The sequence below is a fragment of the Nylanderia fulva genome, unplaced genomic scaffold (genome assembly GCF_048542155.1).
Source record: "Nylanderia fulva isolate GAGA-0341 unplaced genomic scaffold, ASM4854215v1 Scaffold4, whole genome shotgun sequence".
Lineage (NCBI taxonomy): Eukaryota > Metazoa > Arthropoda > Insecta > Hymenoptera > Formicidae > Nylanderia > Nylanderia fulva.
Genome location: NW_028190476.1, coordinates 6,103,249 through 6,119,765, shown reverse-complemented (window position 1 = coordinate 6,119,765; position 16,517 = coordinate 6,103,249). Strand labels below are relative to the sequence as shown.

At 34.7% G+C, this 16,517-nt stretch overlaps 3 protein-coding genes across 3 annotated transcripts in view; 1 reads left to right on the top strand and 2 right to left on the bottom strand.

Annotated features, from left to right (window-relative positions):
- emp (epithelial membrane protein) overlaps positions 1 to 4,284 on the top strand; it is a 43,635-nt gene extending 39,351 nt beyond the window's left edge. Inside the window, exon 6 of the mRNA XM_029311499.2 lies at positions 2,277 to 4,284. Coding sequence (XP_029167332.2) covers positions 2,277 to 2,519 — 243 coding nt within the window. The 3' untranslated portion in view covers positions 2,520 to 4,284. The remainder of the gene's footprint in view (positions 1 to 2,276) is intronic.
- On the bottom strand, positions 3,889 to 9,259 carry LOC114937836 (lysosome membrane protein 2). Its single transcript, XM_029311500.2, has 4 exons — positions 7,982 to 9,259; positions 7,222 to 7,493; positions 6,695 to 6,938; positions 3,889 to 6,428 (listed from the first exon to the last, which is right to left on the bottom strand). Exons 1-4 carry the CDS (start codon positions 8,657 to 8,659, stop codon positions 6,108 to 6,110), a joined length of 1,515 nt encoding a protein of 504 aa, XP_029167333.1. The 5' UTR covers positions 8,660 to 9,259; the 3' UTR covers positions 3,889 to 6,107.
- A 3,170-nt stretch (positions 9,260 to 12,429) lies between these two features.
- On the bottom strand, positions 12,430 to 15,944 carry bor (ATPase family AAA domain containing bor). The gene is made up of 4 exons (XM_029311448.2): positions 15,657 to 15,944; positions 14,016 to 14,490; positions 12,919 to 13,942; positions 12,430 to 12,780 (listed from the first exon to the last, which is right to left on the bottom strand). Exons 1-4 carry the CDS (start codon positions 15,853 to 15,855, stop codon positions 12,649 to 12,651), a joined length of 1,830 nt encoding a protein of 609 aa, XP_029167281.1. The 5' UTR covers positions 15,856 to 15,944; the 3' UTR covers positions 12,430 to 12,648.
- Between the last annotated feature and the right edge of the window lie 573 nt (positions 15,945 to 16,517).

The following is a 16,517-nucleotide window of genomic DNA, read 5'->3' as shown; positions in this document are numbered from 1 at the left end:
ATTATATAATACATTAATCATTAGATCTAATTAATATACATATCACTCATAACCGTGTAGAAATCATCTCTCGGTTGATTAATTTCTGGTTATATGATTGTCGATTTATCGTAATTCACGATGAGGTACAAGAACAACACAACCATCACGCACGTTATATTAATTTTACAATCAAATTCTTACAACACTCCTGTTTTCTAACAATAAGATATTTATGTATGAATCATCGCGTGTTTTGTCAAAATTATTACGCATCAATTCGCTCAATAATGAATATATAATATCAAGCAAGCATAATGCAGCGATTATCGCTCGCATATCAAATTGTAGATTTAAATAGGATAAGAATTAAGGCAAAAAGTGGGGACGACCGCTTTTTTACGGCTAATAATTATGTTGGAAAAATAGTGCTACGTAAGAAAATGCGCGTTCATGGCGATTAGCATCAGCTCATTAAGTTTGCTAACGTAGCATAAATTTTATTAATGATGCTAATGAGAATATCGACATAAACGAAGGACATTCGTCATTCATGTATGTTCGCCAATTTACAAATACTAATACAATAAATACCATATATGTTAAACCATTATTATGTTAATTAAATAAATAGAAGAAACGCGGTGTAGAAGCAAAAGAAACATATGCGGCCAAAGTTTCCATCTACTGATTTAATTGAAATGACGCAAAAGTAAAAATGAAAAATCATCGCGAACAATTATCACAAAACGTAATATACATATTAAAATATTTATAGAGATACAATATTATCCTTAATCTCCGAATTTAAATTTCCGTTCTTCCAATGCTCGTGCCATTTCTTTGCCGATTATATTCCATATGCGAATCCGTCTGTCGCTTTTAACTTGCGTTACTGACGCAGGAATGCCGCGTCGCTTACGAATCGTCATCATCGAGTCGGTCGCGCAGGTAAAATTTTATTTTTGTCTTCGACGATAATGGTGAACGTGCCTACCGTTCACCATTTGCGCGGATGTAACTTCTCAATGACGTGCGTTTGAATACTGTGCACGAGTAGAATACCACGCGCATTTTACCCAATGATTCATATTAATGGAACTCGTATTCTGACGTCGCTAATAAAGAGTTCGACGGCGTCCCCTCGCACAATGCGACATTAACGAAGACATTTCTCTGACGCGAGTGTATTTATTTCGAACTCGAAAGAGAGATTTTTTGTGCGCGAAATGTTTGCTAAAACAAAGATCGAGCCTTTTGTAACCGAGTCAACAAACTTTCCGGCGATATATCTTGTCTTAAATAAATGGAGAACTTTTCTATTTACCTTCTCAGACAGTCTACAAATTTTTTGTCATTAACGTGTAACATATAACTTTGCTAATAAGCTCTTGAGTTATATAATTAAATATTAAAATGTTTCGGAGTACACAACATATTTTAACACAAGTTGGAAGAAAGAAGAAGTTATATTTAAGCGGGCGTCTGCTTTTTAGAGAAGCAAGAAATAAGATTGATTTTAGAGAATGTTTTTTTGGAAAAACTTTACAGCGAATTATTCCGAAACTTTTAGGCATCTATTATTAAATATTTGCAAGTATACAATATTTTTTAGTTAAAAATATAGACTGTGAGGGTCTTCTCGCTGTCCAAGTTGCAAATTGGCGAGCGTTCTCATATCTCCAAATCTTGTCTAAAAGTAAAAAACTAAAATACATACTATCTAAATAAACTAATTTCATAAATAATAAGAAAATTTTTGGTTTTTTAATTTTGAACGAGATTTGGAGATTTACATTTCCTAAAGCAAGCGCCACTCTTAACAGCTAGGAATGATAATAATTCCAAATAATTTAGCAAGTTATTCAAATAATATAAATTCAACTTCGACAGAGATGTATAATAATATGACAGCAAATGTATTCAAAAAGGCCAACTTATCAAGCAATATTTAAGATGTTGTATCTAATTAAAATTTATTTCATAAACAATATATTAAAATTACAAAAAACCTTCCATATAAATGTTTCAACCGCACGCGGTCTTCCTCAGTATAACAGTGTTACGTAATTTATAATTCTTACAAAAAAATTCATCCTATTCTTAAACTTACTAATAGTCCGTTAATTCGAGTCGAGAATTTATTAGAAATTTATGCGTGTTACAATTTGTCATATTTAATTTATAAAAGTATTCGCCGTAATATGATCTTATGATGTTGGAACTCGTAAATTATTTCTTCGTTTTTAATAATAATATAAATAAAAGATCTGATATCCTCCTTTTTGATCTTGCAGTGCGTCGACGAGCTACCCGAGGAGATGCGCACCTTGCTGAAGCTGGTGGTGGACCTGCCTCCGGTGGCCCATGCCGCGGTTTCCGGTGCACTCGCGGCGATCGGCGCGATTGTCCTACTAGGCGCATTTATGTGCTTAGCACGTGCCGCCAAACGCCAGGAGAAGCTGCATCTGAGCAGTCCGTTGCCAGCGAACGCGACCAGCACCAAGACTGGCCAGTTGAATCTAGGCTTCAGCAAGTAAACGCGTGTCCAATTTAAATGATCGAGGGAGAGATAGTCGATGAGTGCGCGAGTGCCTCGAGTCTTATCCCGCGACGAGTTTCGTGCGCGAGGACCTGTACGATAATCTCGTACTTATCTTGTAAGGCGATGGGCATGTGCTTTATCTCTCAATTAGGATTTTTTTTTTTTTTTTACGAGCGAATTTCTCTGGTCTCGCGAGAGAGAGAGAGAGTGCGAGGCGAATTTCATCGGCCCCTTCGCGCACACGCCGATATGTTAGATTATTTATGTTACGTCTCTCTTCTTTTCCTTCCCCGCTTATCGGGGAAGTATTTCGACAGATGGACGAGTCGTGTAGGTATGCAAATAAATTCGAGATTTGTGGAACAAGCGTTTCGGTATTACATTCGTTATTTTACCACGTTTTACGAAACACAATTACTAAACATAATTGAGATTGGTAAATCGATATTTTTCTAAAAGAATGACCCAATTTCGAAAATTCGTATTGAGAAAAATATTTTAGGAATGAATAATTTTTTGCTGAATTTAGAATTGATATTTTGTAACGGGAAATATTCATTGTAATTTAAAAAATTTTTAATATTGAATTTCTTAACGAATAAAAGAACACTTTGCTAAATTTAGTTGAAATGAACAAGAAAACAAGGTTTTATTATTCCATTCTGATTACACATCTCAAGATTGTTTTATGGAAATGTTTTCCTTTTACATTAAATGTTAAAAACTAATTTACAACGCTTCTATGCAATATTTTTCTCAATATGAAAATGAAAAACCGGAGTTAAGTCATCTTCTGAGGAACTTGACGATTGAATTTACGATGACATTTACAACATACGTTTTGTATCCGAATTGTTAATATTAATGAGCCATTTTTCTTGTTCCACGATCGAAATCATTACAGAATTTTACATCGCCGTTTAATCACGCGAGACAATACGGATAATAATCGCTGTGAATTATTGTCAGAAAGATCGGAGATGAAATTGATATTCCGTCCATGAGGCATCCCGAGGCCAAGTTACGTTTGCGACTTTAATCGGGATTGCGCGAGTGTGTTTGCGATGAGGAGTTGTGCAATGGAGACATATCAATAGCAGAACGACAGAAATTTTTTCTGTACATAGAACTTGGCCGTCGTTATCGTTTATTAATTGTAATTACTAAGAATGTATTTTTCTCGTTATTTTCGTTTGTACATGTATTACTATTATTTTATTATTATTATTATAAATATTATTCGACGTAGATATATATATATATATATATATATATATTTAATATATATATATATATATATATATATATATATATACATATAATTATAATTAGACCTGATAAAGAAATTACTTTTGTACGATAGAAATCAAAAGATGCCAAATGAATTATGTGCGTACGCGCGAGAAATCATTATTGGTGTCAATGTAATCGTTATATGGTTGTATTTTTTCGATATGTATTTTACTAACTCACAAATCGCGCGCGTATATAAACTCTATAAAAAAAATAGAGTGTCAGAAGAAGTACATATTTTGATTTAAATTCCTGAGAGAAAAAGAGAGAGAGGGACTGGAAACTTCAACTTTTACTACTGGTACTTTATGTCACATATATTTCCCTCTCCTCTTTCATTCTGGGAATTTAAATAAAATTTTCTCGAACTCTCCTTAATCCCGTTCTTTTCTGCAGCAAAGAACGGAATTAAAAACTCATGAGAATGCAAGGTGAGGAAAATATATAGAATTAATTTTATGGTGAAATATGTGTCGATTTGCTGCTCACAATCATTCCGTTCTCCTATACCACTTGCGCCATGCGCTGACATATTGCGACACGCAAATGTTATTCGCGCAATAATATGCGTTATCGCCCACGCACACAACTAATCAACAGTGTGTGTTTTTATATACGTGTAACTCGCGGCAGAAGTCAATTTTTTTTTTTTACGCAAACAAGTTTTTTTGGTGTTTAAGAAATTAAACATTCATTTTATTGCTTCTTGGAATGTATCGTTATAAATATTATCGGCATATTAACGATGAATACAAGTTCGATAGATACACATGGATGGATTAATTAATAAATGAAGCGATAATTATTCATTTCAAAATTTCTGAAACATGACATGAGTGAAAATCGAAGCGTTTGCGATACGTAAAAAAAAAGAGAACCGCAAATACAAAGATTTCAAATAAAATCTTTTTTTAATATCTAGTAAAAAAAATATTATGTACAGACTTTTTTCATATCGACGCATCGAGTCAAAAGAAAAGGATGTTTCTCTCTTTTTCGTTTTTACATTTTTATTAGAAAAAGTAATGCCTATACATATATCGGTTAAATATCGCGAGTGTCGCAAAAGTCAAATAAAAAACTTAAAATCTATGTTAAAGTACCTCGCATAGTATCTCGCAGTATCGAGATAATGAGCTAATTGAATGGCCGTATGTAATACGTACTGCCTAAGTGTTACCACTTAATTTTTAAATACGGTTGTTCATTACATCGGTAACATGATACATATACTGTCGCACATATAACACACTGTTGTAGACGGCAACTATTTGATAATAACACAACAAATGTAATTGTCGCGACAGATTGCAGCCGTCTACGTAATTACATGTAATTTCGACGTACTAAAGCCTTAATCACAGCTTGGCCGCGTTACGGGTATGTTTCTTTTTCACAGTACAAAACGCGGTACGTCAACTTATTGTGTAAAGTGTAAATTACTGGTTCATCAATATGAAATGTAAAATCGACTCACATCTTCCTCTTCATTCAATCTTATCGGACTAATTATATAATTTTTGCCATCACGTCTTAAATCATAATTCTGCAATATAAGTAAATTAAACTCTTATCACAATATTTATACAACTAACTTAGATATTTGTTTTAATGCTCCCTTTTTTAAATTTTCATTTTAGGTATGTTTCTACATTAAAAGAAAGAAATATTCTCTTTAATTTTATAAATAGACTAATATTTTTATTTGTAATTTTTTAAAAATATTTATTATAGGAAATAAAAATCTTGTTCTAATTATTCGTAAGAAGCAAAACTCACTTGGCAAATAATTTGATAATAAACTTTGTTAAAGCGATATATTAATTAAATATTTGATACGGGAGAGATGTATTTTTATACTTCTCCATCTATCAATTATACATATATGTAATATATATATTTATGTTATATTTCTATAAACAACAATAACAAAATCTCTCTGTATCAAATTGCTTGACATAACTTGCCAACAATGTAATTACATTATTCTAATTGCACAATATTATTAACGTTACCGAGTTCTGCGCGCAAGATGTTGTAAATTCTCGTTAACAATTTCGCAGAAGCCAAACAATTTATACAATAGCATAACAATCTTTCCCATTCGAATCGAATATCGACTCGAACGCGATATTTCAAAAAACATTTCTGCGGAGGCATCTCGAAATGTTAAAAAAATTAATCTTTTTTTAGACATTCGTGTATTACCTCAAAATTCTTCTTGGATGGATACATCTACCCTTTTTCCGACCGATTTCCGTCGATCGGAAAACGATGCAAGAAGGTTGTTTTAACCGGACAATTTTTCGGGAAAAATCTCGTCCCATTGGACGAGATATTTCCAAAGACAAGTAACGAGCGCGCTGAAAGAGAGTATCATGGCTATGAAGCTGCCCCATTGCAAAGCCATTTCCACGTTGCCCGCTGTGAAATACGCGGATTGAAGGGTCTCTAACATAAATTCTGGAATCTGGTCTGTCCCGATCTCCACCCACATAATCGGAAGAATCGTACCGTCCTTCAGTTTCCCGAGAAACGGCACGGAAATCGCTGTTCGCACCTCCAGATTCATTTGAAATCTCGACCAACCGGCCATGGGAGTCGCTAAACGCTAAAGACGAGAATTTGATTTTCTTGTTTTATTTTTAATTGTAGAAAAAAAATAGAAATAGCTACTTATTTCCAATATCTCTCAATAAATTACGATGTTATTGAGATTAACTTCTCACAATTGTACTAAATGGTTGCAAGATTTTTTCATAATAACAATCAAATAATCATTAACACATAGGAATATTCAGAACACTTAATTAGAATAATTTAATTTAATTAATTTAGAATATTTTTGTAACATAAAAATATTATATTTTTACATACCGGATGTACATCTACGTAACTCTCATGATCTTCCTGACGAGGATTCAAGCCGTCTATTTGCTTCAGTAAGGACTTGTCGGCCCCATAAAAATGCGGAAATGACGTGAGCAAGGGTGTGCCAAAAACACAAGCTGATATATTGAAGAGTCCATCGGGGGGACAAACTCTTGAACCGTCTACTTTCGGACAAAAACACTTGTTTTCCTTGCGCGAAGAATTGAATGCGTCGGGGGATAATTTATACCTGAGACAAACGAAAAGTGTGCATATATATAAAGAGGTCTTCAATTAATTTACAATTTTTAATAGACATTAAAAGCTCTTCTTTCTTACGAGACCTTATTAAATTTTTACTTCACAATTTATGAATATAAAAAAAGCATGTAAAAAATCATTTAATTATATATATATTACAGGAACAAATAAAATTTGATTGAATAAATAATAAATAAATATAAGTAGATAATTATTTAAAAATAATAAAGATATTAATTAATTAAAATATTATACAAAACCATTTTCTTTACCTTAGAGAAGGTATGCCGTAGGTGGTCACTTCTTCGGCGAAATAAAAAGGTAAATTTCTGCACATATCCTGAGAATACACGTAAAGAGGGTTGTTTGTGTTTTTTATCAAGTGTGGCGGAAACATGCTACCATCAGTACCCATGATTCTATCACATTTCTCATCACCCCACATTTTCCGATTGTCCATTCCATTCAGTCGTTCGATCATGCCGAGATTGTCGAGACTTGGCACCCCCGTGCTCATCGTGATGCGATTCTTATTCAACTTTTTCTGCAATTAATAGATGCACGATTGAAAGATTTAGCTATACATATATATGCATGTATATTGTTATAATATATTCTTATAGTCGAACAAAATCATTAATTCTATATTGTCATATCTACATTTCTGCGAGAACTGGAGTTATTTTGATTCTTGATGCATGATACAAGAAATAATTACAGCAAGTCACATAAATATAACATTTTACATCAAATACTTCTGTCATAAATGTTTGTTTTTCTTTTTTTTTTTTTTTTAATATTGCGAATTATAATTGTTCCAGTTCATATATGTGAAAAGATGTTAACAAAGCAAACAAATTTCTCATACCAAATGTCACTTATTAAACATTTCTTCTGTGATGTGTTTTGTTTTCAAATAAATAAAAATAAATCATTTAAAACTAAGTAGACTTTTTCATCAAACACATCTATGACAAGTACTCATCTGTTCCTCATATTAATATTAGAATAAAACTCCACAATTATACATACTGCAGCCATCAAGCCGAACTTCTCGAGCGGTATGTCTTGCTTCATAAACGGTTTGAGCCATTTCAAGAAAGTGATTTCGTATCCCCAAAGGAAGTCGCTGACCGTGACGTTGACGTAGGTTTGCTCTTGAAAACCCGCCAACATCACATTGGTACCCATACGCGTCATGAAAGACGTATCCCGGACGAATGCGGTGACGAACATCAAGGGTACATTCGGCACCACGACGACGTCATCCTCGGGTCTACCACCTATATACTCGAACGACCTCTCCTCCTGGAAAGTCACCGTGCCGTTCTCGTGCATCACCACGTTCACGCGGCTCTTCGTCTCCCGGTAGGTGTAAGGACCGAGTTCCTGGACGCGCAGCTTGTTCACCTTGCCGGCTTCGAACTCCTTCACATTCGTGTAATTGAAGACGCGGATCCTGTACTCGAGCTTGACAGGGGGTTGCTGCCACCAGTCGAAGGTGCGACTGCCGTTCGTCAGCTTCATGTTGGAGAGCACGTAGTTGGAGAACACGTCGGTGTACCAGAAAACGTAGAAACCCATGGAACTCATCAGGAACAGCCCGCAATAGATCCAGGTCAGCAAGATGTGAAGACGATTGCGTCGAGCGTAGTGCTTCATCGCCTTCCTTTCGAGGTCGAGGGCTGTGTCGGTCACCGAAATCGTCATCTCGATTCGATACTCTTCTCTGAGTCTTCTTGTCAATTTTGATTTTAAATCGGTTTTGAACTCGCGTTTTGAACTACCTCTCTGAAAAGTTCCTCGAAGAGTCCTCTTTGAGGAATAGAAGAAGTCTAATCTCTCGAACAATTTAATCTCCCAAACAGAAGAATGTGGGACGTAAGAAGACCAATAGTTAGAATTTCAACGTATGTCTCAGATAAGAACTTTGATAAAATCGTGGAAGCGCGCATGCAGATAAATCGACGTCGAAACGGAAGAGTCGTCGACGAACGAAGTTTTCGTCAGACTGACGCTTATTAAGTTACAGCTAATAGCGTACAAAAATCTCCCCACTTTTTTGTTTCAAATCCAACGATAACCTTGACGCAAAGATGACCTCTGATGTTTAACACCTCGATACATAAGGTCGACAAGTTCAGAGGCGCGACGCTTTCCACATTTTTTATTCTTTTTCAGGTACTCGAACACTTCGGAAAGATTACCTAAAGCTTTAACAAGTTCAAGCAAACGTGCAAGTAAAACTTGGAAAAAATTCGAAGAATTTTTCTTTTTTTTTAAATATTATCTATATCTTAAGATAAGATATATCTTTATTTTATTTTTTTAATAAATAAAGAGGAACACATATTAAAGCCAAAATAAATGTTGGTGCAATCGGGCCTTAAACACGTCATATCAATGTTTACTTTCGTCAAATTCAAACAACATTTCGAAAGATGTAGAAGTACTCAAGAGAAAAGAAAAATATAAAAATGAGTAAGAATAGAAGATACAAAAAAGTAAATAGATAAAAAAATGTTTTATCAAGGTCGCCATTGACCTGTCATGTACATATATATATTGGCGGGTGTTTAACCCTTCGTTAAAGTGCAGGTTTCTTCGGAAAGACAGAGCGATAGGGTTTATTTTCGCACCCACACGAGTGTGTAATTGTGTGAACATAATACGTATAATCGTTCGATTCATTATCACACGAGTTAAATAGGAGGCTGTGCCGGATGGGGGATCGTACGACACGATTTATCGCTAACAGACGGGAAAAACATGATTTCAGATATCTCCCCACTCGGGAAAGACCGAGGGAAACGCCGGGGCTGTCCTATAGTTATACAGGGTGTCCCATTTTAATGTCCCACCCCAAATAAGTTTATTATTTTTGATTGTAGAAAAAATGTTTCAGACAAAAGTTGTATGGTTTCGAGGAGGACATAAGGTGATGCCATTAGTTTCTTAAATGGAACCTACTTTTCATTACATATTTTTGTAGCTGACATCGAGAGCTTTCCAAAACACTATAATGAAACATTTTTATCTCAAGTACTTTTTGAGTTATAAGACAAGATCTTTTCACCTCAAGGTGACCTTTACGAGACCTTCAAGCAACTATTCAAGATCAAACTAATGGCACCACCTTATGTCCTCCTCGAAATCATACAATTTTTGTGTCTGAAACATTTTTTTCTACAGTCAAAAATAAAAAACTTATTTAGGGTGGGACATTAAAATACGACACCCTGTATATATATGTATACATACAAGAGTGAAATAAATATACGTATAGATAAAGTCTAACACTGTAGCATAATAAATGATCTGCATAATTTTCCGCCACATACCTAGATGTCTTTTTTTCTTAATTAGTTTCATTGAAAATGTATTCAAACTTTCATTTTCAGCACAAATATAATTAACATACATACCACAAGCGTATAATTATTTACATAATAAGAGGAAAAAGAATGGTAGTATGTAATTAAATGTTGATTTATACCATTAGAGTCATATAATTACATGGTGATTTGCGATCGTAATAATAGTGTAGAATCGTTGATCTAGTTTTACGTAAAGATTTTTACGTAAAAATGTTTTATCTCACTCTCGTTAAAATGCATTGAATGCATGAAAGAATATATATAAGAATATCGAAAGGATATGCGATTCTGCGTAGATATAATATGTCAAGATGTTATACACAGAGATTGTGACATTTCTACTCTCGAGCATATACATATATGGTATATACTACTGAAATTATCTAAGTCAAAATATTATAATATAATTTTTATAAGATCTTATAATCCTAAGCAAACAAGCATAAAAAGAAAACCTTTCAACAGATAATGCTACTTACGCAAATCATATATGTTACAGATTCGATGATTTTTCATGTTGAAATATATAATTTCTAAGAAACGTATCTTTCCGATGTTTTCATTCATTATATTTTCATAGATGCGGCGCCGCCTTTCACTTTCTCTTTCTCTTTCAATTAACGAATTGAAAAATATCGTAGAAAGATAACGAAATAATCAGCAAAAACATATATAAATATCAATTTCCAAAAAATATGTTCTCTTTTTAAAATATTTGATTTTCCTCATATATTTTGGAGCAATTAATATATTTTTTTAGAAAAAAAATGATCCAAATTTGGTTTTCACATACAATATATAATTTAAAAATGTTAAAAAAAAAAACAAATAATTTAAATATTTTAGAAAAGAAGAGAGAAAGATGTTAATTCATTAATTGCATTGATTTAAAAATTTTGAAACCGAATATTATTTAATTTCTCTACTTTGTTTTCCACTTTATCGTGATTCAAAATATACGAGAAAAGCAGAACAAGCGTATTTAAGCAATTTACATATATAAGTAAGTTTTTATATAAAAAAAATCATCTTTTTATCAAGTTCATCAGTCGTCATATCTGACTCAGTATAAACAATATAGCGTGATGTTGCTTTTTTTCCCCGATGCATACTAATTGTTCGGCGTGACATAAAACACATCTATCCGATGTTCTATCAAGTTAAATATTATTGTGTTATGACTAGCGGATGGCCTCTTCACCCTCTTCGTAGTCTTCTCTTACGTCGTCCTTAACGGCGCGTCGCACGATGATAAGTTGGCCGCTCTTATCACGGTCGCGTGTAAATGTAATTACGCAAATGTGACTAGAGCCCTAGTAACGTGATCATGCCGAGAACGTCTGACACATTTGTATAAACTAAAATGTAAAAAAAAAAAAAAAAAGAAAAAGCATCGAGGACGACGTCGATTTGATAATTAGTTGAATCGAATCTCGTTATGTTATAACGTGGTCGGAATAACGATAAATTACGTAACGATAATATAATATAATCTTGTCGCAAGAATTTATGGCAGGCCAAATGGATTTTTAACGATACCGAAATTTTTTTTTTTTTTGAAAAATATTACGTTAAAATACTCTCTCTTATTTTCTCAAAATAGAAGAGATAAATCGATAAACGGACTTACATATACACTGACTGCAACTCTTTCTACGACAAGGTCGGTCAAAGCTTTTTGTTATTTTCTTGACATAGAAATAATCGTGATAGCATTTTTGCGACGTAATTTAGTCTCGTCGCATTTTCTGAAAAAAGCGAAGATAATTGATAAAGAAATATATATGCTCAATTATAGAAAATATCATACATGTATAAAACATCTTTAACGTATCCTGAAGTTTAATTAATCTCAATTGCTGTAGAGATTACGATAGGAATTAATTAAAGTTTTAAATAATTTTTTGGCTTCAAAGGTCTATGTCTGTTATGACGGCAAAAACTTCGATAGTCTCTCTCTTTTTTCAATAAATATATAAATTAACATAATTACGGCTCTCTTCTTGAAGCCGCCGATAAAAAAATTATCCGTGTAATTTAGGAAGATTGATTACAAATTTCCGTACGCTGTCGTGAGGAAATGATGAAGGATGATAAAAAGCATTATAGAATTACGATTTAATTGTCCTATGTAAATGTACATTTGTAACAAGTGATCAATTTGCGATCAATCGAGAGTTCCAATAAATTTACCTGCATTTTACATACAAAAATCGCCAGAATAATCCTTTTCCGGGCGGCATTTGTACTTTTACCCCTTCCATATTTTATTGATCTCACTATTAGCCCTATCTTTCAAAGATCATCGACAATTGCAATGATCTAAACTGAGGCTATTGTTCCCGGATATTCTATCGCTGGAGGTTTCGAAGTCGTCGAACGGACAACCGCGTCGTCCTCCGTGGCGTATATCGACTTCGATTCCTGCTTCTCTTGTTCGCTTTGCCATTGTACCTAAAATAAGCAACACATCATAAATAAATTGCATACATCATTTCATAAAATAAAAAGAACAAACACATTTAATAACGCCATGATAAAATACGCAAACAATCTTTTCCGCTATTTAATGTATTAAATATTAAAAAGCACCTTCTGTTTGTGCTGCTTAATGGCTTCGAGACACCTGTCCATGACCATCTTTTCCGTCAACACACCGTCGTCCGAGGCATAGGCCGCTGCCTGCCAGGTGACCCCGAGTTTTGCCAGCTCTCGGCCAGACATTCCTTCCGTCAGATCGGCCATCTTGGTGCACAGCGAGCTGTAGTCAAATTGTGCGACCTTCAGTCTCTTGTTACCCGCGATCGCCGGTTGCAGGACGAACTTGTCGAAGTACAGGCGGACTAGACGCTCGCGTTCTTCGCGACCCGGAAGACGGAACTCCACCATCTCATCCAGCCGATCGTTCACCGCCCAGTCGAACTGCTCGGGCGTGTTCGACGCGAGCACCAGCATGAACTTATTACTTTGCTCGCCGGTCCTGTACAGAAATGCGTTCAGCATCGCCCGGAGATCCTCCGAGATATGCTCGCTGGAGCGCTTTCTTAGAAACGCGTCCGCCTCGTCGATGAACAGCAGCAGTCCCTTTCGGGACGTCAGCGCCCAGTCGAACACTTTGTGAATGGCAGTCACGCCGTCTCTACCCAACGGCGCCAGATCGCCCCCTGTCACGATCGCGTAATCCATACCGGAGTGTTCCGCCAGCTTTTTCGTGAACATAGTCTTGCCAGTTCCTGGCGGACCGTGCATCAGTATGTTCCTGTACATGCCGCGGTTGTGTTTGGTATTCTTCGTGGCTATCGCGATGTCGCGCAGCCTCTCCTCGAGCTTCGGCGCGAGAATCACGCCGGACAGCGCGTCGGTTTGCTTGGTCTTCAGCTTCTTTACCGCTTGAATCGGATGTTGGATGGTATCGAGGAACGTAAATCTGGATGTCTCACGCACCAACGACGGTTTCCCTAAGCGGGACTCGATGTAACGCGATGCCACACTGGTCGAACCCTTGGCAGTGTATATTCCAAAGGCAACAAGCGACAGACCGCCCGCTGCCGCGAGGATCTTGTCCCAATCCTCCAACAGGGCCTTGGCTCCCGAACCTAATACTGAACCGGCCGTTCTGAAAGATGTAATAATTATGAAATTAAATTTATGAACTATAATCTGAAATATAAATGATGTTAGTTGCTTACTTGATAGATTCCAAAACGGTAATCCTCTTTTCCGAAGCTTTTAATCTGATTTGTTCCAAATTAAGATCTTGATTTTCTCTATCGATCTTTGCTTTGGCCTTTAATTCCGCTTCTAGTTTCCTCATCTCGTTCTTATGCCTCAAATCCATCTCGTGCTCTATCGTAGCTTTCCTCATGGCTTCTTGTTTAGCTACCGATTCCTCTTGTCTTCTCAGATTCTCATCGTTCATCTTTTGTTGCTGCATTAATTGATCCTCGTAACGTTTTCTAGCCAACTGATCTTGATACTGCGCTCTCATTTGATGTTGCTTGGTCTCCTCTTGTATGGTTTTCCTTCTTTCCTCACCCTCCACTCGCTTTTGCTCCGATTTAAGTTGTTCAATACTGGCTTCATATTTTTTCATTTCAGTCTGCAATTCCACTTGTCTCGTGGTTTCTTGCATTTTAGATAGATCCAAAGCTTCTCTTGCATGTTCTACAATTAAATCATTTTGTCATGAGTATATTTATACAATCTCATTAAGAATATCTTTGACACTTTCAATAATTACCAAATTAACAAATGTAAGTTACAATTTAATTTATAACAATATAATCAACCATATAATTTCTCAAATTCAAATATTATAGAAAATCATTCTAATTATATTTAATATGTACTCTCTGTAAAATATTGGACCAAAAGCGATATTTATACCTTTATAGCAATAATATCTATATGCAATAATTTGAAAAAAGACGTAAAAACAATATGATCAACCATATAATTTCTCAAATTCAAATATAATAAAAAATCATTCTAATTATATTTAATATGTACTATCCGTAAAATATTGGACCAAAAGCGATATTTATACCTTTGTAGCAATAATTTAAGCAAAAACGTAATAACAATATATTCAATCATATTATTTCTCAAATTCAAATATTATAGAAAATCATTCTAATTATATTTAATATGTACTCTCTGTAAAATATTGGACCAAAAGCGATATTTATACCTTTGTAGCAATAATATCTATATGCAATAATTTAAGAAAAGACATAATAACAATATAATCAACCATATAATTTCTCAAATTCAAATATAATAGAAAATTATTCTAATTATATTTAATATGTACTCTCTATAAAATATTGGACCAAAAGCGATATTTATACCTTTGTAGCAATAATATCTATATGCAATAATTTAAGAAAAGACGTAATAACAATATAATCAACCATATAATTTCTCAAATTCATATATAATAGAAAATCATTCTAATTATATTTAATATGTACTCTCTATTAAATATTGGACCAAAAGCGATATTTATACCTTTGTAGCAATAATATCTCTATGCAATAATTTAACAAAAAAACGTATATGAAATCGCAAATGGCAAGTAACTAATAAGCATACAGTCAATAATAATGATATTGTCATCGGTTCGTCAGTGTCCTTTAGAAAGATCCGGGTCCTCGGCATTTCGGAAAAATCTTTAATCGCCGCGGAAAGTTGCGTCATTCGCGCACGCGAGGACGTGTCCGTCCGCCTCGTGTGCGCGGCTCTCCTAACCTCAGAAATCCCCGCTTACGTAATTCGCGCATGGCATTACTCTCGCCCGAGGAAACGACAAAGGAAAAGAAACGTCGTACTGGATCGTTCGAGTTCCTTGGCGGCCGAGGCGGCCCGTTCTAAGGCGGCCGAGTCGAATCTGTACGCCTCCATGGAACTGCTGTACGTCTTCGACGGAGGAGCACCGCCGTCGCCGTCGCCTCCTGGTGACGGCGGTTGCACGAACTGCGAGAAATCCTGCGGCGGCTGTGAATTACGGTAGCCGAACAACCACGACATTTTCCCTGCGACCGGCGTGCTACGAATCTAGGTTATCACGCTCGCGCGCTTCTCCCTTGACGTCCCGAACTGTCACGTGTGCGCCGTTCCGATCGTGATATCAATTCCACGCGCATGCGCGAGAAATTCGATAAATTAGTACTTATTCATAACAGTTTATAATTTGTAAAAATAAAATAATAACATAATTTTTATTATTTCAATATAAATATATATATTTATTATTTATTTATTTTTTTTTTATTATAATATAAATCATAATATATTTATTATTTTTATTATTATAACATAATTACGTAATAACATTAATATAATTCTAACATAAATTTTATTATTTAATTCATTTATTTATGTATTAAATTTTCGTGTGATATCGCCAGTAGGAAATTTAAATTTGATTTATTTATTCAGTTGACCAAAGGCAATTTTCATTTATTTATATTTATGTAAGACTGTAATTACAATAAATTGTATAGTAGAAAAAAAGTGCATTTAATAATAATAAAACTAACTCTACTAATTTCTTATTAATACAATTAACGTGATTACGCGTCTTTTATGCAATTAGATATAAAATAATTGTCTAATAAACTTTGAGGAAATACGAATCGCGCGCGTTTCTGAGGGAATCGAGACCTTCGCACTCGGTTCGTTTCCCGCCA